The following is a 23016-nucleotide window of genomic DNA, read 5'->3' as shown; positions in this document are numbered from 1 at the left end:
CTGGGATGAGCAAGTGGGGAATTGGGAAGTTACAAGTAGGCAAGGAATGGGACTGATAACAGACCCCAATACAAAACATGCCCTGGATAAGGCTTAGAGACACAAGAGACTGTAGATGTTAGAATCTTAAACAAAAAACAAACTACTGTAGGAACTCAGTGTATCAGGCAGCATTTGTCTTGAGAAATGGACAGACAACATTTTGTCAGAAAAAGTGTCCCTACTCGGTGTCTGTCCATTTCCTTCCAGAGATTCTGCCAGACCGACTGAGTTCTTCCAGCTGTTTGTTTTTTGTCCTGGAAAACACTTTCTGCACCCAGTGTCTATGTCTATTTCTTACTCGATAATTTTTTACTTGTTTCTTTTGTTCTTGTGTTATGTTGTGATCGGTCACGGTGGCAGTAATACCAAACAGCTATGGGCAAACAGACGCTACCTGTTTAGAGAGCATGTATCATTCGAATTATATAATATTAACTTAAACGGGATGCTGAAAGTTATCCACTTACCAACTATCCACATATTTAAAGATAAAAGGAAAATAAATCCACTCATTCATGAAAATAACAAATTTTACCCCTCATTTAATGACAAACCAGACAAAATATTTTTTCAAAATAATTAATTAAACACAAATAAATTTAAAAAATTACAGAAAATCTTGTTATATTTTCATACTTCTGTGCATTAAAGGCTGAAATAAAAAATACATTTTTAAAGAATATTAAAGGTACAATCCAGGGATTTTGACAAATAATATTTTTCTTAACCTTCTCAGAGACTTTGCTGATGGTTGCCTTAAAGGAAACCACATCCTGCCTTTAAAATTAACACGTCACATTTGAAGCTTTTCCTGTCAGTTTTTTAAAAACATTTTTACAAGCTGCAACCGCCATTGGATTGAATAAAGAGAATTTTAAAAGATGATTTCATATTGTCCAATTTGTGGGAAGCCTGTCTATTTTGGTAAGTGTGCAAATCTATGGAGACTTAATACTTGGCCGAAGAAAGAATTAATTGTATAAATAAGTTATCGTGGCTTGTTCTTTTTTGCGGTTGGTACAGTGTTGTGTAACTGAACATTTTTAGAAAATAACGCTAAATGTTCTCTTAAAGGTTTTGGGAAAGGATTCAATTTGCCTTTGAGTTCAAATATCAAATTACAATATCCAGCAATATTCACGATGAGATGATTGTACACTGTGGGTATTTAGCTTGTCAAAGTGTCTTCTATTTTTTTCCACCTAAGCTTTACAAATTAATTAGTACGCAGCTAAGATGGGCGTTGGTAAAGTAAAACTAAAATAATTAACTTCCCTCTTTTTAAAATACTCATTGGGCACTTTATACCAAAGAGTGAATGCAGCATATGGTGTGCAAGCAGAAATGGGCCTGATGGGTTGAGAGCTTCTCGCCTTACACCTGTTGCGAGATAAGGAACTGGCCTCCATATTAGTCACATGACAATTGCTTTGTCAACCCACAAATGGCAAATAACAAACAGCATAAAAGGCACATTATCACTTTTTCATAGAAAATCTCCCCAAAGTGACACCTTGTCTTAAAGGTCAGTCACCAAACACTGCTCTGTAGGACGCATGTTGAAAACGTTCTTTGGATAAACCTGCTAATCCACACAGAGAGAAAGGATATCCGTGTCACAATGATGTTCCTGTTAAGGCCAAGATTAAAGGTGTGCTTGTTCTGGAAAGATAAAAGGATACGTCTCATTTGCCATCCAGTTGCGATGAATTAAATAAACCTTGCCAACGTTTTTAGAATTTATAGAGAAAAAAATATTTTGGCTGTGTTTGATGATTTTTCATTTAAAAAGCATTCCTTATCAACATTCTACATTCTGCAGCGGAGAGGAAGCGATCTTTGGGCAAAGATTACCATCCCCTTTGCCTGAAATGCTACCGGTGTAAACGTCAGTTAAGTCCTGGCCAACATGCAGAGGTAAGAGGAGTCTTAAGCCTCTTTCTGTTTGCTCCAATGTCTTTATGTCCTAGTTGCATTATTATAATCAGCCCCATCAACCTAGCTCTATGGTTGCCTCCTTGTGGGAATTATAAACAACCAGAACATCGGAGGCTTCCTTTTTAATCATGAACATCAATATCTCTTGACCCATGTACATCTGGAGATGAAACTAATCATGTTTCACCTTGATCTGGGTTAGAATTCCACTACTGGGATTCTCCCCATTTACATGCAGGGCACTAGGGAGAATGTGATTCTCAGCAAGATTGCTTACTTGAGCAGGAGATAAATTGCTAGTTTCAGCTATATTATGCGTTATGCTTTGCTGTGTGCATTGGTGTAAATGAAAGCTACAACATGAGTAAACTGGTATGTAGATTGGAATAAATACAGGATGCAAATTTAAATCACACTGACTCAAGTCAGCTCCTCCCCAGGGTAAAGCAAGACAGCAAATGAATTTTAAAATGGCCTGCGTTGTTAATTTAAACAAGACAGAGGTCTGAGACATTTTGAAGTGACATACTTCATGCAAATAGGACTTTAGATATCAAAAAGTCTTATTTGGAAATTCACTTTAAAATGAATAAAGGAACCAGACAATCGGAAACTTCAAAGAACAGATGAGAACTGAACATCATCATCTGGAAAGTACCTTATAATTTAATCCTTCAGAGTGCATATATTTGCAATTAAAAGTGCATTCAAACAAAGCAATTGGTTGGAGATTATATTCTCTAACCAATCCCAGAAGATGTGGAATTGAAATATAGCATTGTGCTTTACAACATCTTTAGCCCTTCAGATATATCCTTAACCCTTTATCTGTGACAGCTGATCATTACAAAGAGACAAACAGAATGATAGCATACAATGTTTTAATGGAAGCCATGCTTTGTTTGAATGCATTTTTAAATGCAAACTGTATGCACTCTATATGCCTTTAACACATACAAAATTCTCCCGAGCCTTATCTAATTAATCTTTGATACTAAGTCACACAAAGAAAATTTCCACCATGCAACTAAAAGACTGATAAAAAGTAGACAAAGGCAGATACATTTAGAGAGGCAGAGCTGTTTAGGAAAGGAATTTCAGAATACAAGCCTTAGGATGTACAACTATGGCAGGTATTCCTGGGAATAATGCAGAGGTTGCAGGATCAATTTATCCCAAAGTGGCGGAAAGACTCTAAGGGGAGCAAGAGACACCTGTGGCTGACAAGGGAAGTCAAGGACAGCATAAAAATTAAGGAGAGGAAGTATAACATAGCAAAGAAGAGTGGGAAGACAGAGGATTGGGACTCTTTTAAAGAGCAACAAAAGTTAACTAAAAAGGCAATACGGGGAGAAAAGATGAGGTACGAGGGTAAACTAGCCAATAAGATAAAGGAGGATAGCAAAAGTTTTTTTAGGTACGTGAAGAGGAAAAAAATAGTCAAGGCAAATGTGGGTCCCTTGAAGACAGAAGTAGGGGAATTTATTATGGGGAACAAAGAAATGGCAGACGAGTTAAACCGTTACTTTGGATCTGTCTTCACTGAGGAAGATACACACAATCTCCCAAATGTTCTAGGGGCCAGAGAACCTAGGGTGATGGAGGAACTGAAGGAAATCCACATTAGGCAGGAAATGGTTTTGGGTAGACTGATGGGACTCTAGAAATAGTGGAAGCATTGGAGATCATTTTTCAATGTTCTATAGATTCAGGATCAGTTCCTGTGGATTGGAGGATAGCAAATGTTATCCCACTTTTTAAGAAAGGAGGGAGAGAGAAAACGGGTAATTATAGACCAGTTAGTCTGACATCAGTGGTGGGGAAGATGCTGGAGTCAATTATAAAAGACAAAATTGCTGAGCATTTGGATAGCAGTAACAGGATCATTCCGAGTCAGCATGGATTTACGAAGGGGAAATCATGCTTGACAAATCTACTGGAATTTTTTGAGGATGTAACTAGGAAAATTGACAGGGGAGAGTCAGTGGATGTGGTGTACCTCGACTTTCAGAAAGCCTTCGACAAGGTCCCACATAGGAGATTAGTGGGCAAAATTAGAGCACATGGTATTGGGGATAGGGTACTGACATGGATAGAAAATTGGTTGACAGACAGAAAGCAAAGAGTGGGGATAAATGGGTCCCTTTCGGAATGGCAGGCAGTGACCAGTGGGGTACCGCAAGGTTCGGTGCTGGGACCCCAGCTATTTACGATATACATTAATGACTTAGATGAAGGGATTAAAAGTACCATTAGCAAATTTGCAGATGATACTAAGCTGGGGGGTAGTGTGAATTGTGAGGAAGATGCAATAAGGCTGCAGGGTGACTTGGACAGGTTGTGTGAGTGGGCGGATACATGGCAGATGCAGTTTAATGTAGATAAGTGTGAGGTTATTCACTTTGGAAGTAAGAATAGAAAGGCAGATTATTATCTGAATGGTGTCAAGTTAGGAAGAGGGGATGTTCAACGAGATCTGGGTGTCCTAGTGCATCAGTCACTGAAAGGAAACATGCAGGTACAGCAGGCAGTGAAGAAAGCCAATGGAATGTTGGCCTTCATAACAAGAGGAGTTGAGTATAGGAGCAAAGAGGTCCTTCTACAGTTGTACCGGGCCCTGGTGAGACCGCACCTGGAGTACTGTGTGCAGTTTTGGTTTCCAAATTTGAGGAAGGATATAGTCCAGAACAAGGGGCCACAGTTTAAGAATAAGGGGTAGGCCATTTAGAACGGAGATGAGGAAGAACTTTTTCAGTCAGAGAGTGGTGAAGGTGTGGAATTCTCTGCCTCAGAAGGCAGTGGAGGCCAGTTCGTTGGATGCTTTCAAGAGAGAGCTGGATAGAGCTCTTAAGCATAGCGGAGTGAGGGGGTATGGGGAGAAGGCAGGAACGGGGTACTGATTGAGAGTGATCAGCCATGATCGCATTGAATGGCGGTGCTGGCTCGAAGGGCTGAATGGCCTACTCCTGCACCTATTGTCTATTGTCTATTGTCTAATGACAGTGTCCTAAATATTAGGGACAGAATTTGAGAAAAGCAGAGTTCCGAGAAGGTTGGACTAGAGGACATATAGAGATGGGAGCAATGAAAATATTTGAATGAGAATCCCCATAAGATTTTTTAAAATTGAACAAAACTCGACCAAGAATCTTTGTGCGTCACCATGCACAGGGTGGACAGTGAGCTGGACTATGGGATGTTAGGGTATTGATGTCAGAGTTTTGAAAGAGATCGAGGATATGGAGGGTTGAGGTTATCCTATTGTTTATTTCCCATGATCTTAACTTATCCTTTTTTCAAATCAAAATTTTCTTTTGACAACTGCAGCAGCCAAATGGTGGAGGTAGGATGTGGTATTTGACTCAAAGCAACAGTCTGTTGTATACCAGAACCAATTTACCCCCAAAACAAAATCTGTTTTCAGCATTTTACCCCCAAAACAAAATTGTATTCACTGGAGTTTAGGATGAGAGGGGATCTTATCGAGACATATAAAATCATACAAGGACTAGACAAGCTAGATGCAGGAAAAATGTTCCCAATGTTAGGGGAGTCCAGAACCAGGAGACACAGTTTAAGAATAAAGGGGAGGCCATTTAAAACTGAGGTGAGAAGAAACTTTTTCACCCAGAGTTGTGAATTTGTGGAATTCTCTGCCGCAGAAGGCAATGGAGGCCAATTCACCGGATGAATTTAAATGAGAGTTAGATAGAGCTCTAGAGGCTAGTGGAATCAAGGGATATGGGGAGAAGGCAGGCACAGGTTACTGATTGTGGATGATCAGCCATGATCACAATGAATGGCGGTGCTGGCCCAAAGGGCCAAATGGCCTCCTTCTGCACCTTTTTTCTATGTTTCTATGTTTAAAGATTGGAAGAAACAGAAACTACAGTAACTCTCCCAATAAAAGGAAGATAATTATATCAGAACATTCAGTAGGTAGAGGATGTTGCACATATTTTTCCTCCATAAAATCAATCTCTGTAACTTCAAAGGGCTTGATTGTCAGATAAATTATCTAATCATCTCCATTCTCCCTGACTGTAGGAATGTCACTATATGCAACCTTTTCCAGTGATTTCATGATCTTGCCCTTTCTTATCATTCATCTCCTTCAGACCAAAATCCTTCCAAAAAATATTTCCTCCTCTCATTCCAACCTCATGATTGTTGGGCTTTCACCTATCAAGACTCTATGATCTGACACTGTTCCTGAATTTTTCAACGTTACCCTCCTTTAAGACACTCAGCTTTTCAACTATAACGTACCCTAATGTACCACATTTTGGTTCAGTAACATTCTTTGACTGGTAAAGTTCCTGTGAATTATCTTGGTATGTTTTGCTTTGAGGGACTATATGAAAGTACCAAGTACATAAAAAGAGGATAGACAAAAAATGCTGGAGTAACTCAGCGGGTCAGGCAGCATCTCGGGAGAGAAGGAATGGATGACGTTTCGGGTTGAGACCCTTCTTCAGACTGATGTCAGGGGAGGGGGCGGGACAAAGATAGGATGTAGTCGAAGACTGGAAGACTAGTGGGAGAACTGGGAAGAGGGAGGGGATAGAGAGGGAAAGAGGGGATAGAGAGATCAGGTTGGTTGAGTTGGACTGAGCGGAGGTGTTCAGCGAAATGATTGGCGAGCCTGCTCTTGGTCTCGCCAATGTAGAGAAGTTGACATCTGGAAAGCGGATACAATAGACAAGGTTGGAGGAGGTGCAGGTGAACCTCTGCCTCACCTGGAAAGACTGTTCGGGTCCTTGGATGGAGTCAAGGGGGGAGGTAAAGGGACAGGTGTTGCATCTCCTGCAGCCGCAGGGGAAAGTACATGGGATGGGGGGTGGCCTGTGTAGGAAGGGACGAGTGGACCAAAGAGTTTTGGAGGGAACAGTCTCTGTGGAAAGCAGAAAGGAGTGGAGATGGGAAGATGTGGCCAGTAGTGGGATCCCGTTGGAGGTGGCAGAAATATTGGAGGATAATTTGTTCTATGTGACGGTTGATGGGTTGGAAGGTGAGGACAAGGGGGACTCTATCCTTGTTATGAATGGGGGGAGGGGGAGGCGGGATATTGAGGAGACCCTGGTGAGAGCCTCATCTACAACGGAAGAGGGGAATCCCCCGATTCCTAAATAATGAGGACATCTCCGATGCCCTTATTCACAAAATGCTGGAGTAACTCAGCAGGTCCGAAAGCATCTCAGGAGAGAAGGAATGGGTGACGTTTCGGGTCGAGACCCTTCTTCAGACTGATGTCAGGGGGGCGGGACAAAGGAAGGATATAGGTGGAGACAGGAAGATAGAGAGAAAACTGGGAAGGGGGAGGGGAAGAGAGGGACAGAGGAACTTGCTCCTCTCCAATGCCCTAGTATGGAACACCTCATCCTGGGCGCAGATGCGGCGTAGACTGAGGAATTGGGAGTAGGGGATAGAGCTTTTACAGGAAACAAGGTGGGAAGAAGTGTAGTCAAGCTATGGGAGTCAGTGGGTTTGTAGTAGATGTCGGTCACTAGTCTGTCTCCTGTGATGGAGATGGTGAGATCCAGAAACGGTCGGGAGATGTCAGAGATGGTCCAAGTATATTTAAGCGCAGGATGGAAATTAGTGGTGAAATTGATGAAGTCAGTGAGTTCTGCATGGGTTCAAGAGGTAGCACCAATGCGGTCATCAATGTAGCGGGGGTAGAGTTCAAGGATAGGGCCAGTGTACGCCTGGACCAGGGAATGTTCAATGTACCCTAATAAGAGGCAGGCATAGGTAGGGCCCATGCAAGTGCCCATAGCTCAGCCATGGATTTGGAGGAAGTGGGAGAAGTCAAAGGAGAAGTTGTTGAGGGTAAGGACCAGCTCTGCTAGGCGGAGGAGAGAATTGGTAGATGGAAATTGGATGGTTCTGTGGTTGAGGAAGAAACAGAGGGCTTTAAGACCCTCCTGGTGGGGGATGGAGGTGTAGAGTGATATCCCGCAATATCCCGCAGCTCCGTTCTTGCTCCCCCTCCCCATTCGTAACAAGGATAGAGTCCCCCTTGTCCTCACCTTCCACCCCATCAGCCGTCGCATATACCAAGTTATCCTTCAACCCTTTCTGCTTTCCACAGAGACCGTTCCCTCCAAAACTCCCTGATCCACTCGTCCCTTCCCGCCCAGGCCACCCCCTCCCCAGGTACTTTCTCCTGGGGCCATAGGAGATGCAACACCTGTCCCTTTACCTCCCCCCTCGACTCCATCCAAGGGCCCAAACAGTCTTTCCAGGTGAGTCAGAGGTTCACCTGCACCTCCTCCAACTTCTCTACATCGGCGAGACCAAGCACAGGCTCGGCGATCGTTTCGCTGAACACCTCCGCTCAGTCCAACTCAACCAACCTGATCTCCCGGTGGCTCCCCCTCCCATTCCCAGTCTGACCTTTCTGTCCTGGGCCTCGTCCATTGTCAGAGTGAGGCCCAGTGCTAATTGGAGGAACAGCACTTCACGTTTGGGCAGTTTACACCCAGTGGTAGTCCCTGCTTCCACTCTCTATCCTCTCCCCCTTCCCAGTTCTCCCATTAGTTTTCCTGTCTCCAACTACATCCTATCATTGTCCCACCCCCTCCCCTGACATCAGTCTGAAAAAGGGTCTCGACCCAAAAAATCACCCATTCCTTCTCTCCCGCTATGCTGCCTGACCCACTGAGTTACACCAGCATTTTGTGTCTACCTTCGATTTAAACCAGCACCTGCAGTTTTTTTTCCTACACATAAAAAGAGAATTTGTTTTTCTTTGGTAACTAGGTAGCCAATGAACACAATTTTAAGTAATTATCACGAAAATAATCATGATGTGCTTTACATAAAGCTTTATTTTCCTTTATTGCCAAACAACTAACTAGAATATTTCAGTCTTGTGTATGAATTCACTGAACAAACTTCCGAAAAGACTATATAAAGTGAATAAACATGCAAGTTTTTAAAACATTCTGGAATACCTTTTTTTTTCCACCTGCAGAAACGTAGAATCCTGGAGTAAACAATGGAGTAAACAATACTAAATTATGTTGAATAAAGAGAATTAACTAAGTTTAGTTAACAACTCAGCAGTTCCAAACTGATGGTGAGGTTGTTTCTTCTAACTGGCAAGGGGCAATGGTGGCGATCAGTGAAACATGGTTGCAGGAGGGTTGCGATTGGCAATTAAATATTCCAGGATTTCATTGTTTTAGATGTGATAGAATCGGAGGGCCAAGAGGTGGGGGTGTTGCATTGCTTGTTAGGGAGGATATCACAGCAGTGCTTTGGCAGGACAGACTAGAAGGCTCGATTAGGGAGGCTGTTTGGGTGGAACTCAGAAATGAGAAAGGCTTAGCAACACTTATAGGGGTGTATTATAGACCGCCAAATAGGGAACGAGAATTGGAAGAGCAAATATGTAATGAGATAGCAGATATTAGTAGTAAGCACAGAGTAGTGATGGTGGGTGATTTCAATTTTCCATACATAGACTGGGAATCACATTCTGTTAAAGGGCTGGATGGTTTGGAGTTTGTAAAATGTGTGCAGGATAGTTTTTTGCAGCAATATGTAGAGGTACCTACCAGAGAAGGGGCAGTGTTGGACCTCCTGTTAGGAAATGAGACGGGTCAGGTGACGGAGGTATGTGTTGAGGAGCACTTTGGGTCTAGTGATCACAATGCCATTAGTTTCAATATAATTATGGAGAAGGTCAAATCTGGACCAAAGGTTGAGATTTTGGATTGGAGAAAGGCTAATTTTGAGGAGATGAGAAAGGATTTAAAAGGAGCGAAATGGGACATTTTGTTCTATGAAAAGGATATAATAGAGAAATGGAGGATATTTAAAGGTGAAATTTTGAGAGTACAGAGTCTTTATGTCCCTGTTCGGTGGAAAGGAAAGAATAATAATTTGAAAGAGCCATGGTTTTCCAGGGAAATTGGACACTTGGTTCGGAAAAAGAGGGAGATATACAATAAATATAAGCGGCAGGGAGTAAATGAGGTTCTTGAGGAATATAAAGAATGTAAAAGGAATCTTAAGAAGGAAATTAGAAAAGCAAAAAAGAGATATGAGGTTGCTTTGGCAAGTAATGTAAAAGTAAACCCCAAGGGGTTCTACAGATATGTCAATAGCAAAAGGATAGCGAGGGATAAAATTGGTCCATTAGAGAGTCAGAGTGGACAGCTATGTGCTGAGCCGGAAGAAATGGGGGAGATATTAAACAATTTATTTTCTTCGGTATTCACCGAGGAGAAGGATATTGAATTATGTGAGGTAAGCGAAACAAGTAGAGTAGTGATGGAAATTATGAGGATCAAAGAAGAGGATGTACGGACACTTTTGAAAAATATAAAAGTGGATAAGTCTCCAGGTCCTGATAGGATATTCCCTAGGACATTGAGGGAAGTTAGTGCAGAAATAGCAGGGGCTATGACGGAAATATTTCAAACGTCATTAGAAACGGGGATGATGCCGGAAGATTGGCGCATTGCACATGTTGTGCCTTTGTTTAAAAAAGGTTCTAAAAGTAAACCTAGCAATTATAGACCTGTTAGTTTGACGTCTGTGGTGGGAAAATTAATGGAAAAGATACTTAGGGACAATATATATAATCACATGGATAAACAAGGCCTGATTAGAAACAGTCAACATGGATTTGTGCCTGGAAGGTCGTGTTTGACTAATCTTCTTGAATTTTTTGAAGAGGTTACTAGGGAAATTGATAAGGGCAAGGCTGTGGATGTTGTCTATATGGACTTCAGTAAGGCATTTGACAAGGTTCCACATGGAAGGTTGATTAAGAAGGTTAAATCGTTGGGTATTAATAGTGAGGTTGCAAGATGGATTCAACAATGGCTGAATGGGAGATACCAGAGGGTAATGGTTGACAACTGTATGTTAGGTTGGAGGCCAGTGTCTAGTGGAGTACCCTTAAGGATCTGTGTTGGGTCCACTGTTGTTTGTCATTTACATTAATGATCTGGATGATGGTGTGGCAAATTGGATTAGTAAGTATGCAGGTGATACTAAGATAGGTGGTGTAGTTAATAATGAAGTAGATTTTCAAAGTCTACAGAGAGACTTGGGCCTTTTGGAAGGGTGGGCTGAAAGATGGCAGATGGAGTTTAATGCTGATAAGTGTGAGGTGCTGCATTTTGGTAGGACAAATCAAAATAGGACGTACAGGGTAAATGGTAAGGAATTGAGGAATGCAGTGGAACAGAGGGATCTGGGAATAACTGTGCATTGTTCCCTGAAGGTGGAATCTCATATGGCTAGGGTGGTGAAGGCGTTTGGTATGCTTGCCTTTATAAATCAGAGCATCGAATATAGAAGTTGGGATGTAATGTTGAAATTGTACAGGGCATTGGTGAGGCCGAATCTGGAGTATGGTGTGCAGTTCTGGTCGCCAAATTATAGGAAGGATGTCGACAAAATGGAGAGGGTACAGAGGAGATTTACTAGAATGTTGCCTGGGTTTCAGCACTTAAGCTACAGAGAGAGGTTGAACAGGTTGGGTCTTTATTCTTTGGAGCGTAGAAGGTTGAGGGAGGACTTGATAGAGGTTTTTAAAATTTTAAGAGGGACGGACAGAGTTGACGTGGGTAGGCTTTTCCCTTTGAGAGTGGGGAAGATTCCAACAAGGGGACATAACTTCAGAATTAAGGGATAAAAGTTTAGGGGTAACATGAGGGGTAACTTCTTTACTCAGAGGGTGGTGGCTGTGTGGAATGAGCTTCCAGTGGAAGTGGTGGAGGCAGGCTCGATTTTATTATTTAAGAGTAAATTGGATAGGTATGTGGATGGGAGGGGATTGGAGGGTTATGGTCTGAGAGCAGGTAGATGAGACTAGGTCAGAGAAAGTGGTCGGCGTGGACTGGTAGGGCCGAACGGGCCTGTTTCCGTGCCGTAATTGTTATATGGTTATATGGTTATATGGTGATCGAATAAACATTTGGGAGTGAAGTGAGTTTAATCTTTGAAATTCTGCACAATTCATTAAATATATTCAAAGATACAATTGATAAATTTTTGAGTAAGAAGGGAATTGATGAATGTGTGGAAAGGGCAGAAAAATTGAAAAGTTGCAGTATTAGCCATGTTATCAAATGGCAGAGCGGGCTTGAGACCAATATAGCCTATTAAATATGTAGGCTGCACAAATAGCTACTCTGATAGGTTGGCATCACGAGCTGCACAGCTCACCACATTGTGGCCACGTGCTGCCACCATCCTCCTGACATACATTCTGCCACAACAAACAGCAGACACATCAACTGGAGGCATTTTGCTGCTACAGAACCTTTATGGTTGGCTTCATGAAAAGCCACCAAGCCTTGAAAATATAGTAACCATATGCAGCCTCCTTCCAAAACCAGACAGCCTTCTGCAGCTTCATGTAAATAGTTACTGTCATCATCAAGCATGAGCATGGCAATAGGTCCTTCCTAGAAGAACTTGTAATTGCCAGCCATTTACTGCTCTATGCTTCTCATCAAGTACTGTACATCAGCTGCTTAAACTAGATTTGTCAGTGAGAGGCATCACAGATACATGTGGGTTTAAAGGCTGCCTCTTCACGTGGTTGACAAATGGTAGGTTCAGTGAATTGGAATCTACAATTTCTGCTGATAGTCCCTTTGGGCAAATAACTGTGCTGTTGCGGGTATTGTATAGTCGGGCATTAAATAACTAGGTGAGTGTCCTGCCTGACCTCCCTTTCCTACTCAATATTACCAAATAAGTATTCATTTTTCATTTGGTGCACGGATCTTGCTGCATGCAGAGCCCATTGTGCTTAAAGCACGAGTCTGCAGAAAGCAGAAAAATAAAGAATTCTGGGGTATTTGGGGAATACAATGTCATCCAAATTACTTAATTAAAATAAATATATATTTCAAAAATGTATTTCAACTTTATTTTACCGTTGCTTTTCCTTAGGATAATGAGAAACCATACTGCAATCACTGCTACCTACAGCATTTTGGACCAAGAGGTAAGATGTCATTTATCTACTATAAGGGGACCCTAGACACAGGCAAATGGAAAAACACAGAATTGCAGAAACAGAAATACACAAAGGTGGATTAACACTTGTAGCTACAAAAATTACATAATCTTAAGGAATATATAGTTACATTTCAAAATTAACTTTAACCTTGAAAAGAAATAGCAAAATCTTTACACTGTCCTACTGATACAGCGTCCATTCACTCTGATTTCTCGTTTACCCTGCTTCTTCATGTTGTCCTATGCTCTTGTGTAAATTGGTGTAATTACCGCTTATTACCCACCCTTGGATATCCTGAGATTGCGACAAAGAATTGGCTTTGACAAATGTTGAATGCATTTCCTCCAGATTTTGGGGATAAATCAATAAATAAATCTGATACTTTGAGAGTTAGCTCAAACAAAATCAAATTTGTTCACAAAGATCACGTCACCTGCATCCAACCCGAAATGCAAATTGTAGGAACGGCATCTCATATTTCGCTTGGGCAGCTTACAGCCCAGTGGTATGAATATTGATTTATCTCACTTCAGGTAGCCCAGTCATTCCCTCTCTCTCTATTCCTCCCCACCCAAGTCACACTTGCTTCTCATTTTCACCTACAAACAACTAACAATGGCCTGTTCCCTTTAACATTGTTACTTTTTTGCATATCTTTCATTCATTGTTCTTTATCTCTCCACATCACCGTCTATATCTCTCATCTCTCATTTCCATTCCCAGTCTGCAGAAGGGTCTTGAACCAAAATGTCACCCATTCCTTCTCTCCAGAAATGCTGCCTGTCCTGCTGTTACTCCAGCTTTTTGTGTCTATCTTCGGTTTAAACCAGCATCTGCAGTTCCTTCTTACATATATATGATTGCAGTCCATTTTGGCAATCCATTCTGTTAATTTATGTTGTGATGGTCAGTAAGGCCTGGATTCCCTGTGAACTTAATGTGAAATTCTCTTCATGCCATGTGAAGAGGGCAATACTGTTATAAATTATGGCTTTCGAAAGAAATATTAAACAAAGCCACTGTCTGTTCTCAAAGAATGTGCTTATAAAAGCGTCTAATGACATTATCTGCAAAAATGTTTCCTAATACTCTGAACACGTTATTCCATCAGATAACATGAATAAAATAGATTATTTATCTTGTGAATGCGAGGGAATTTGGTTATGCACAAATTGCCTGCCACATTTGCTGATTATACATCAGCAACTATGCTACTAAAATAATTCACTGGCAATGAAATGCTTTAGAATCTCCTGAGAATGCAACAGACACTTTTTGTTTGATCTTTCTTTATATAAATAATTTATTTGTCCATCATCATTTTTACCACTCTACCACTTCTCTTCATACACTTCTGTTTTTTGAGAACAGAAACACTGTAGAAACGTAGGGAGTCGCACTTCTTTATATCTAAGGAAATTATTATGCTCTTGTGTAAATTGATGTAATTATCGCTTATTACCCACCCGGTGGATATCCTGAGATTGCGATAATGTTTTCTGTTTCTTATCAACAATTGTTTTTACAACTCAGCAATTCACAAGGATACCATGAAACTTTCAGTCATTTCTTTTGTGCAGAGACTGATATTCATCAACCTGGTTCCTTTTTTCTTACCACCCAGAGATTTTAATGTTCCAACATTCGTATAGTTACTTTCTAGTCCCAAGGGTTTGAGTCTATTTATGAAGTAGCAGGATCACATAGTTTTCGCATCATAAACCAGAACTAAGCCTTAGTTCAACAGCCTGTACCATTAATGAAATCGCAATTCATGAGCTAGGGAATCAAATTCCTTCAGTAAACAAATTTGATGTTTTGTGGGTTAACATTAGCCAATACCAATGTTCAGAGATTATGCCATCTGTACCCAGTTTGGTCTACACATAGTTACAGTCCACTTTAGCAAAACTGCTTAATAATTGCTGTTAGTGATTAGCAAAATCTGGACACTTGTGGAATTTCAAGTCTCTTCTTCACAGTATACACTCCTGATGTTCTGCAGTATGGTACCTCAACGCACCAATTGAACTGAGTGGAAAGAGATCTAGCAGCTGACAATTAGGATGGGGGCTGTTAGCAATAACATAACATAATATGAAAGACATGTTTTTATCTTTCATTATCATCAATCCAGGAGGCTTTCCCTGCTTCATTGCATTGTGTAGAATAATGAGTCATACATCGCACCAACAAGTTGTGGAGTGAGGTACAAATGTAGTCGATTTCTTGAAAGGGTTGCTTGCATCGTAAATACACAATGATAATACAACATGTTGCCTGGGGACAGTTTGATAATAACAATGAAATATATTTTGTTGCACCGCACTAGATATCATTAGTTTTGAATAGTAAAGAACCACCTAATGGGAAGTGGTCGTTCTGTGAAGGTCCCCACTATAATCATGGAGTCTGCCAATGAATCAAGCAAACAAGGCTTAAGATATTGTACATGTCTTGTGTCAAAAGTATTCAGTCATACCTGGCCTCTTCTAAAGATCTCCACTATCACAGAAACCAAAATGCAGCCAATTTGGTTAATTCCAAGTAGTATTAAAAGGCAGCCAAAGCACATAGGCTTCAAAAATTTCTTGCCTTCAGTTCAAAATGAAAACTCACCCTGAATCAAATACATTAAACATCTTACAACTTGCTCTGCATCACCACTTTCAGTTCCCTGAACATCAATATGTCAACATCCAGAGGGACACAGCTGATTGCATATGGGTGAGCTACATTAACAATTGAATCTTTAAAAAATAATTGATTGGTGTGCATTATCATTGTGTAAGTAAAGAAACATAGACAACTGCTTGATATTCTGGATCATCCACATTCTACTGCACAGGCTCAGGAAGGCCAAAGAACACTCATTCTACTTTTGAATGTTAATTCCCGGAATGGCGGGACTGTCATATGTTGAAAGACTGGAGCGACTAGGCTTGTACACACTGGAATTTAGAAGGATGAGAGGAGATCTTATCGAAACGTATAAGATTATTAAGGGGTTGGACACGTTAGAGGCAGGAAACATGTTCCCAATGTTGGGGGAGTCCAGAACAAGGGGCCACAGTTTAAGAATAAGGGGTAGGCCATTTAGAACTGAGATGAGGAAAAACTTTTTCAGTCAGAGAGTTGTGAATCTGTGGAATTCTCTGCCTCAGAAGGCAGTGGAGGTCAATTTCTGAATGCATTCAAGAGAGAGCTAGATAGAGCTCTTAAGGATAGCGGAGTCAGGGGGTATGGGGAGAAGGCAGGAACAGGGTACTGATTGAGAATGATCAGCCATGATCACATTGAATGGCGGTGCTGGCTCGAAGGGCCGAAAGGTCTCTTCCTGCACCTATGTCTATTGTCTATTGTCTATTGCCTATTGAATGAATCCAGCCAAATATTTAAGAAATAACCAACACACGTGAAACAACAGTGCTGCTACCAGACTGAATATCTACCTCTACCATCACTGCACTATGGTTAAAATATGTACTTCTACAGGATGTACTTTAAGAACTCACCATGGTAACTTTACATCACTCTCCACCAATAATATTGCCCAAATAATATTAGAACCACAATAGTCAGTATAATGATGTTATCCGAAAGCGAATCTTGAATTCTCAAATTGCTTAGATTAAATCTGATTTAATAATAAGATTTCCATTCAGTTTACAAATGATTATATAAATTGTATGTTACAGAGGAAAGCTAATTGGCGTAACAAGTGTTAATGGACCATATCAGCCTTGTCTGCTTTATTTCATCAGAGCCTCCCAGTATATTTTTGTTGTATCATCATGATACTTTCCGTAACAGACACCATTGGAATTATCTGTTGCCAGGACAAGCCGAGGCAAAGATACATAACCCAGTTTGGTTGGGATATCAAAAGTCTTGATTTCAACCTGCAACGGATCTGTTGCAACATCAGACTCAGGCCCCACTGAGTGATGCACCTGGTTACACAACTTCACTCACCATAAAGTATACTGACTAACACAGAGCACATATTATTTATTGTGCCTTTTGTTTAAACTTACCTTCCAAACTCAATGTCAATGAAAGGTCTAAGGACTAAGATTTTTTTAATACTTAATCAGAATCAAAATGGTTTTCTACAAAAACTGCACACTAGTGAGAAGTGGAAGGCCCACGAAGAAGTGACTTAGCCAGGATTGTGTATAGCTTTGCAAGATTCAACCATGAAACAGTATGAAGTCTGATGAACTAAGCTCTCATACAAATATTTAAAATGCACAATTTTACATGGATATTAATTATTCAAAATAAACAAAATACCTTAAATAGGTTAATATATACCCAAATGGGACTGAGGCAGACAATATGAAAAGTGTCTACTCAGACTCAGCAAATGGAGTTCCTACTGTCTGAATCATTTGCTAATCAGTCCTTTAGTTTTTATCTTTATTTTTAATGTTGCTTGTATTTCACTGTAGGAGCAAGGCGACCAGCATCTCGAACGACTTCTGGAGCAGCTGGATCCAATGTTCCAGTTGAGAACCCCAGCACTTAGTGTCATACTGTTTAAGAATAATTTGCATCTTCAATTCTTAAGAAAATTAGAACAGCATCAAAAAGAAAATTAACAGCTCATGGAAACAATTGTGTCTTTCGAAACTAATTAGTTGCTGTGCTCCATTGTTATGTAAAGGAGAAGACATTTGAAAATAATGATCTCAAACCATCCACAGTAATGTAGCTTTGCTCATGAAACCAATGTTTGCTTCTGAATGTCTGACAGTAATTCTATGGTCTTGTTTATAATTCTGGTCTTCAAAGGGCAATACAAAAAATCTACAATTCTTCACAAAGCAGCTCAGTGTTATCCATTTTTCCACCCAACACATTAATTTGGTTGGTTGGAGATGAGCTGCTGGCTGGTCTCTGTAGACTGGTTAGTGTTTCAATCATTCATGCTCTGACTTCAGTGCAGTAAACCAAAATATACAGTAGACTGCTATTTGCAGCTACACATGAGTAATCTGTGCAATAGTGTCATTTTACTTGTAAGAGTTATATCTTTCTATAATAAAAGAAAACATATTTCTGCCACTTCCTGTCTGCATCTCTTGATTTCCTGTTGATGCATAATTGTCTCTTTTTCCACTTTAAATTTCATATCTACTAGAAAATTCAAAGGAACCGAATAAATGATTTTGAAATATAGTCTGAGATTTCCCTCAGAATAGTTTCTGAAAATAAAAGTCGATACTCTGTTCTCTCTCATTAAACTGAAAATTCTTTGTCTTGGAATTGGATTTCGGTTACTTTTGGTTCAAAAAAGGGGTCAGTGCTGTGCAAAATTAAGCTTCCTCAAAACGAAAATCACAACATTGTTTAAAAAATTGGGGTTAGGATACTTTATACCCAGAAAGAAGCTTTAAAATTTGATATGAAAGATTCTGACAGGATAATACTTAATTCAGTGTGACTGCAGACACTGCACACAGCACTGGAGAAAGGTGTCAGCTCTTAAAGGCGCGCTCCCCATCGTAGCTCACCAGCACTAACATTCATTACCTATGCTACAGAATAAAGAGTGGCTGCAGTGGAAAGCAAGAGAGCTCCCAATTTTGCAGAGAAGTCATGGTAAATGAGGGAGGAGACTGGATGAGAAGGGAAGTGCAGGAGACTTGCTTGGACCATGATTGGAGCCTGAGGGGAGACCTGATAGAAATTTATAAAATGATGAGAGGCATAGATAGGGTGGACAATCAGAACCTTTTTTCCCAGAGTGGAAACATCAAATACTAAAGGGCATAGCTTTAAGTTCAGAGAGGGAAAAGTTTAAAGAAAGGTTTGTGGGGCAAGTTTTTTGTACACAGAGAGTAGCTAATGCCCTGGAATGCATCTGGGGTGGTGGTGTAAGCAGATACGATAGTGGTGTTTAGATAAAAGATGTATGTAATAGTCTATGCAGTTAGCAGCTTATTTGGAGGTTGTATTCCTTAATAGCTGGATAGTTGTAGGGAAGAAACAGCTCCTGAACCTGGACCTTCCTCCCGATGGCAGGATTGAAATGAGAGTGTGGCCGGAGTGGTGTGCGTCTCTGATGATGCTGGCTGCCTTTTTGAGGCAGCAACTCCTGTATCATATCATCATATCATATATATACAGCCGGAAACAGGCCTTTTCGGCCCTCCAAGTCCGTGCCGCCCAGCGATCCCCGTACATTAACACTATCCTACACCCACTAGGGACAAAAAAATTTAAAACATTTACCCAGCCAATTAACCTACATACCTGTACGTCTTTGGACGTGGGAGGAAACCGAAGATCTCGGAGAAAACCCACGCAGGTCACGGGGAGAACGTACAAACTCCTTACAGTGCAGCACCCGTAGTCAGGATCGAACCTGAGTCTCCGGCGCTGCATTCGCTGTAAAGCAGCAACTCTACCGCTGCGCTACCGTGCCGCCGTGTAGATTCCTTCAATGGTGGGAAGGTCAATTATTCACCACTTTTTGCAATCTTCTTTGCTCCTGGACATTCTAGTTGCCAAACCAGGCCATGATGCATCCAGTCAATAAGCTCTACTGTATACCTGTAGAAGTTCAAGAGAGAATTAGTTGACATACCACATCTCAATCTTCTAAGCAGGTAGAGGCATTGATGGGCTTTCTTTATGATTGCATCAATGTGCTGCGTCCAGAAATGTGCATGCCCAGGAATTTGAAGCTTTTGACTCTCGCCACTATTGTCCCATCGATGAGGACAGGTTTGTGGATCCTTGACCTTCCTCTTCCAAAGTCAACAATTAGTTCCTTGATTTTCCTGACATTGAGAGTAAGGTTGTTGTTCTGGCACCATTTGGTCAGTCGGTCGATCTCCCTCCTATACTCTGACTCATCATCATCGTCCAACAATGGTTGTGTCGTTGGTTATTAATCAGACTGGTAGCTTTTGACTTGTGGTGTGCCATAGGGATCGGTACTGGGCTCACTTTTGTTTGTGGTTTATATCAATGATTTGGATGAGAATATGCAAGGCATGATTAGTAAGTTTGCAATGTCACTAAAATGGTGGGTATAGTAGACAATGAAGATGGTAGTCTACAATTACAGCAGGAGATAGGGTGTTAATGAAGGTTTTTAGTACATTGGCCTTCATCAGTCAAAGTACAGTATAGAAGTGCGGATATTATGGCATTGGTGAGGCTGCCTTTTGAGTACTGTGATCGGCTTTAGTCACACAACTATAGGAAGGAGGGTGATGGGTATATGGAACAAGCTGTCAGAGGAGGCAGTTGAAGCAGTTACAGTCTATATACTAAAACTCTTGTTTGTTTGTTTGTTTGTTCCTGAACTACAGCCAAAATGGTACATGATAGCGCAACAATTTTAGGCCCACCTTACTCACCTTTGTCCCTTTGGTGCTAATGGAAGAATTCATTGAAATTGGTGTTATATTTTTAAAGCTATTCACACTTTAAAGTTTTTTTTAAACGCGCATGCGCAGTTGGACCCTGTTGATCTGATATGTGAGATGGGCGGGACACAAGAGTCTCACACACAGATATTATGGGTAGACGGGTTTGTTATTTGGAGCTTTAGTTGTCAATCATATAAAAGTTTAAAGGGAATTGGGAAGTGAGCGACCACCGTTGTGAGTAAACTGCTGCGTGTATCAATTAACGCGTGCTGGCCAGAAGTGAAATGGATGGGGGAGGGAGGAGGGGGGGGGTGTCGTGGAGTGCTGTGCTGGTGAGATATGACTTAAGAGCGTGGGTGAGCCAGGAAGCTGTGTGCGCAGAGTGTGGAATGCATCTGCCCACTCACACAACCTGTCCAAGTCACCCTGCATCCTCATAGCATCCTCCTCACAGTTCACATTGCCACTCAGCTTTGTATCATCTGCAAATTTGCTAATGTTACTTTTAATCCCTTCATCTCCGTCATTAATGTATATTGTAAATAGATGTGGTCCCAGCCTTGCGGTACACCACTAGTCACTGCCTGCCATTCTGAAAGGGACCTGTAAATCCCTACTCTTTGTTTCCTGTCTGCTAACCAATTTTCTATCCATATCAGTACCCTACCCCCAATACCATGTGCTCCAAGTTTGCCCACCAATCTCCTATGTGGGACAATAGACAATAGACAATAGACAATAGGTGCAGGAGTAGGCCATTCAGCCCTTCGAGCCAGCACCGCCATTCAATGCGATCATGGCTGATCACTCTCAATCAGTACCCCGTTCCTGCCTTCTCCCCATAACCCCTCACTCCGCTATCCTTAAGAGCTCTATCCAGCTCTCTCTTGAAAGCATCCAACGAACTGGCCTCCACTGCCTTCTGAGGCAGAGAATTCCACACCTTCACCACTCTCTGACTGACTCAAAGGCTTTCTGAAAGTCCAGATACACCACATCCACTGGCTCTCCCTTGTCCATTTTCTTAGTTACATCCTCAAAAAATTCCAGAAGATTAGTTAAGCATGATTTGTTTTCATTTGGGAGCGAGACACTAATTGTGTGCAGTCACTGATCTTATTGCATACAGTAATGCAAAGGGAGACAGCACCTGAAATCTTAACTGTTTCAAAAACAGAGAGGTGCTCAAATCAGAATATTGACCCCATTGCATGAACATGGAATTGGCAAACATAAGCTGATTATTTTCCCGCAGGAGATGAGAAATGAAAAATGCAGTGCAGAAGCAGAGCTTTGCCTCTTGCACTCAACACATTTCACCAGAAGTAGGGACCTGCTCAGTTTGTGCGAAGATCCAACTCAGGGAAAAGGATTGAAGGCAGCAGGGATCAGACATCTATTATTCCAGGTCAGCTCTGGATCTAGGGGTTGAAATAATGATATTCTAGACATGTGTCAGCAGATCACCTTTATCTGCCCAACATTCACCTGTAGTGCAGGTTAAAAACATTAATGTCCACTCTCACAAGGTCACTCGTTCATCTCCTGCTACATCCTCTCAGGTAGCATACTCACCCATGCGCTATACGCAGCCATTCCAGAAGTAGATGAGAGAGCATTAGTGAAAATTGATTGCTTGAGCAGAAAGGCATGACACTATATTGATCGTATCCGATTGCTGTGAGCCGAGTGAATCAGTACTGCTGATACTTCATCAGTTCTGCCCTGCTGCATCCTTTGAAATGTTCAATTGGTGCAATCACTTAAATGGAGGTCACTTAGAGTTTTATAATGGATTTCTCATTGTCAACATATGGACTACATTGGGTTGATACGTTAGCCCCTCAATGTATTTCCCTACCCACCGCATGCCAATCTATTCAATATATTGCATTATCTCAGTCACTTTGGCTACAATACTGATTGGCAACATTGACATTAATCAACAGTCTAAAGAGTTCAAGATCTTGATCTTGTACTGTATGTTTAGAACTGCAGAATTGAACTGTTTGAATGAAAGTAAATTTGACACAGAAGTGCTAGGATTTACTCCTTGGAGTAAATATCACCAGTAACTTGTCCTAGACTAGCCACATTGAAGCAACAGCTAAGAAAGCGCACTGCCTCTACTTCCTTAGGGGGCTTAGGAAGTTCTGCATGTCCCCAACAACTCTCACCAATTTCTACAAATGCGCCTTAGAAAGTATTTTATCAGGATGTGTAAGATTTGAGAAGTTTTCCCTCATCCTGCAATCAACACCAAACCAAAGAGCTGCAGTTTGGACATTTTACACGGGAGACTGGGGCTGATAGCGGAGAAAGGCTGCGGTCAGTTTAACAAGGGATGTCACAATCCGTGGGTCCTAAGATGGCCGCGGGACCTCGTGACCAGCCACAAAAGCAAAAACCCTACAGCCCAGTCTCTAGGTTTCTGCAAAGCCACGGCCAGAACAATGGATGGATATTGGCCGTGCAGAAACCCGCGAAACCAGGTCGAAGTCCAGACACTGGGGCGCTGACATCAGCATATTCACAATGCCCCAAGCCGACCTACACAGTTAATCCCGTTAAGGGGGCACAATAGCCCATAGAAACATACCTGGCAGGTGATGGGAAACCATTTACACCCATCACCTCTTTACGGAAAATAGA

At 41.3% G+C, this 23016-nt stretch overlaps 1 protein-coding gene across 2 annotated transcripts; it reads left to right on the top strand.

Annotated features, from left to right (window-relative positions):
• Positions 1-872: 872 nt before the first annotated feature.
• Positions 873-18014, top strand: LOC144592375 (cysteine-rich protein 1). 2 transcript variants are annotated; one of them, XM_078396935.1, is made up of 4 exons: positions 873-966; positions 1865-1959; positions 12907-12961; positions 17431-18014. In XM_078396935.1, the coding sequence occupies exons 1-4, from the start codon at positions 924-926 to the stop codon at positions 17505-17507; spliced, it is 270 nt and encodes an 89-aa protein (XP_078253061.1). In that variant the 5' UTR covers positions 873-923; the 3' UTR covers positions 17508-18014. The 2 variants fall into 2 exon arrangements, with proteins under 2 accessions (XP_078253061.1, XP_078253060.1); XM_078396934.1 differs by having other exon boundaries at positions 874-966; positions 1835-1959.
• Positions 18015-23016: the final 5002 nt, after the last annotated feature.

This window comes from Rhinoraja longicauda, chromosome 3 (assembly GCF_053455715.1).
Source record: "Rhinoraja longicauda isolate Sanriku21f chromosome 3, sRhiLon1.1, whole genome shotgun sequence".
Lineage (NCBI taxonomy): Eukaryota > Metazoa > Chordata > Chondrichthyes > Rajiformes > Arhynchobatidae > Rhinoraja > Rhinoraja longicauda.
This window is presented reverse-complemented; position numbering and strand designations above follow the sequence as displayed.

Excerpts from the sequence above, each read along its gene's own strand:
- LOC144592375 (XM_078396934.1), top strand. The coding sequence starts at position 924 with ATGATTTCATATTGTCCAATTTGTGGGAAGCCTGTCTATTTTG. Across the intron at positions 967-1,834 it reads TGGGAAGCCTGTCTATTTTG|CATTCCTTATCAACATTCTA; the intron begins GTAAGTGTGCAA and ends TCATTTAAAAAG. Across the intron at positions 12,962-17,430 it reads ACAGCATTTTGGACCAAGAG|GAGCAAGGCGACCAGCATCT; the intron begins GTAAGATGTCAT and ends ATTTCACTGTAG.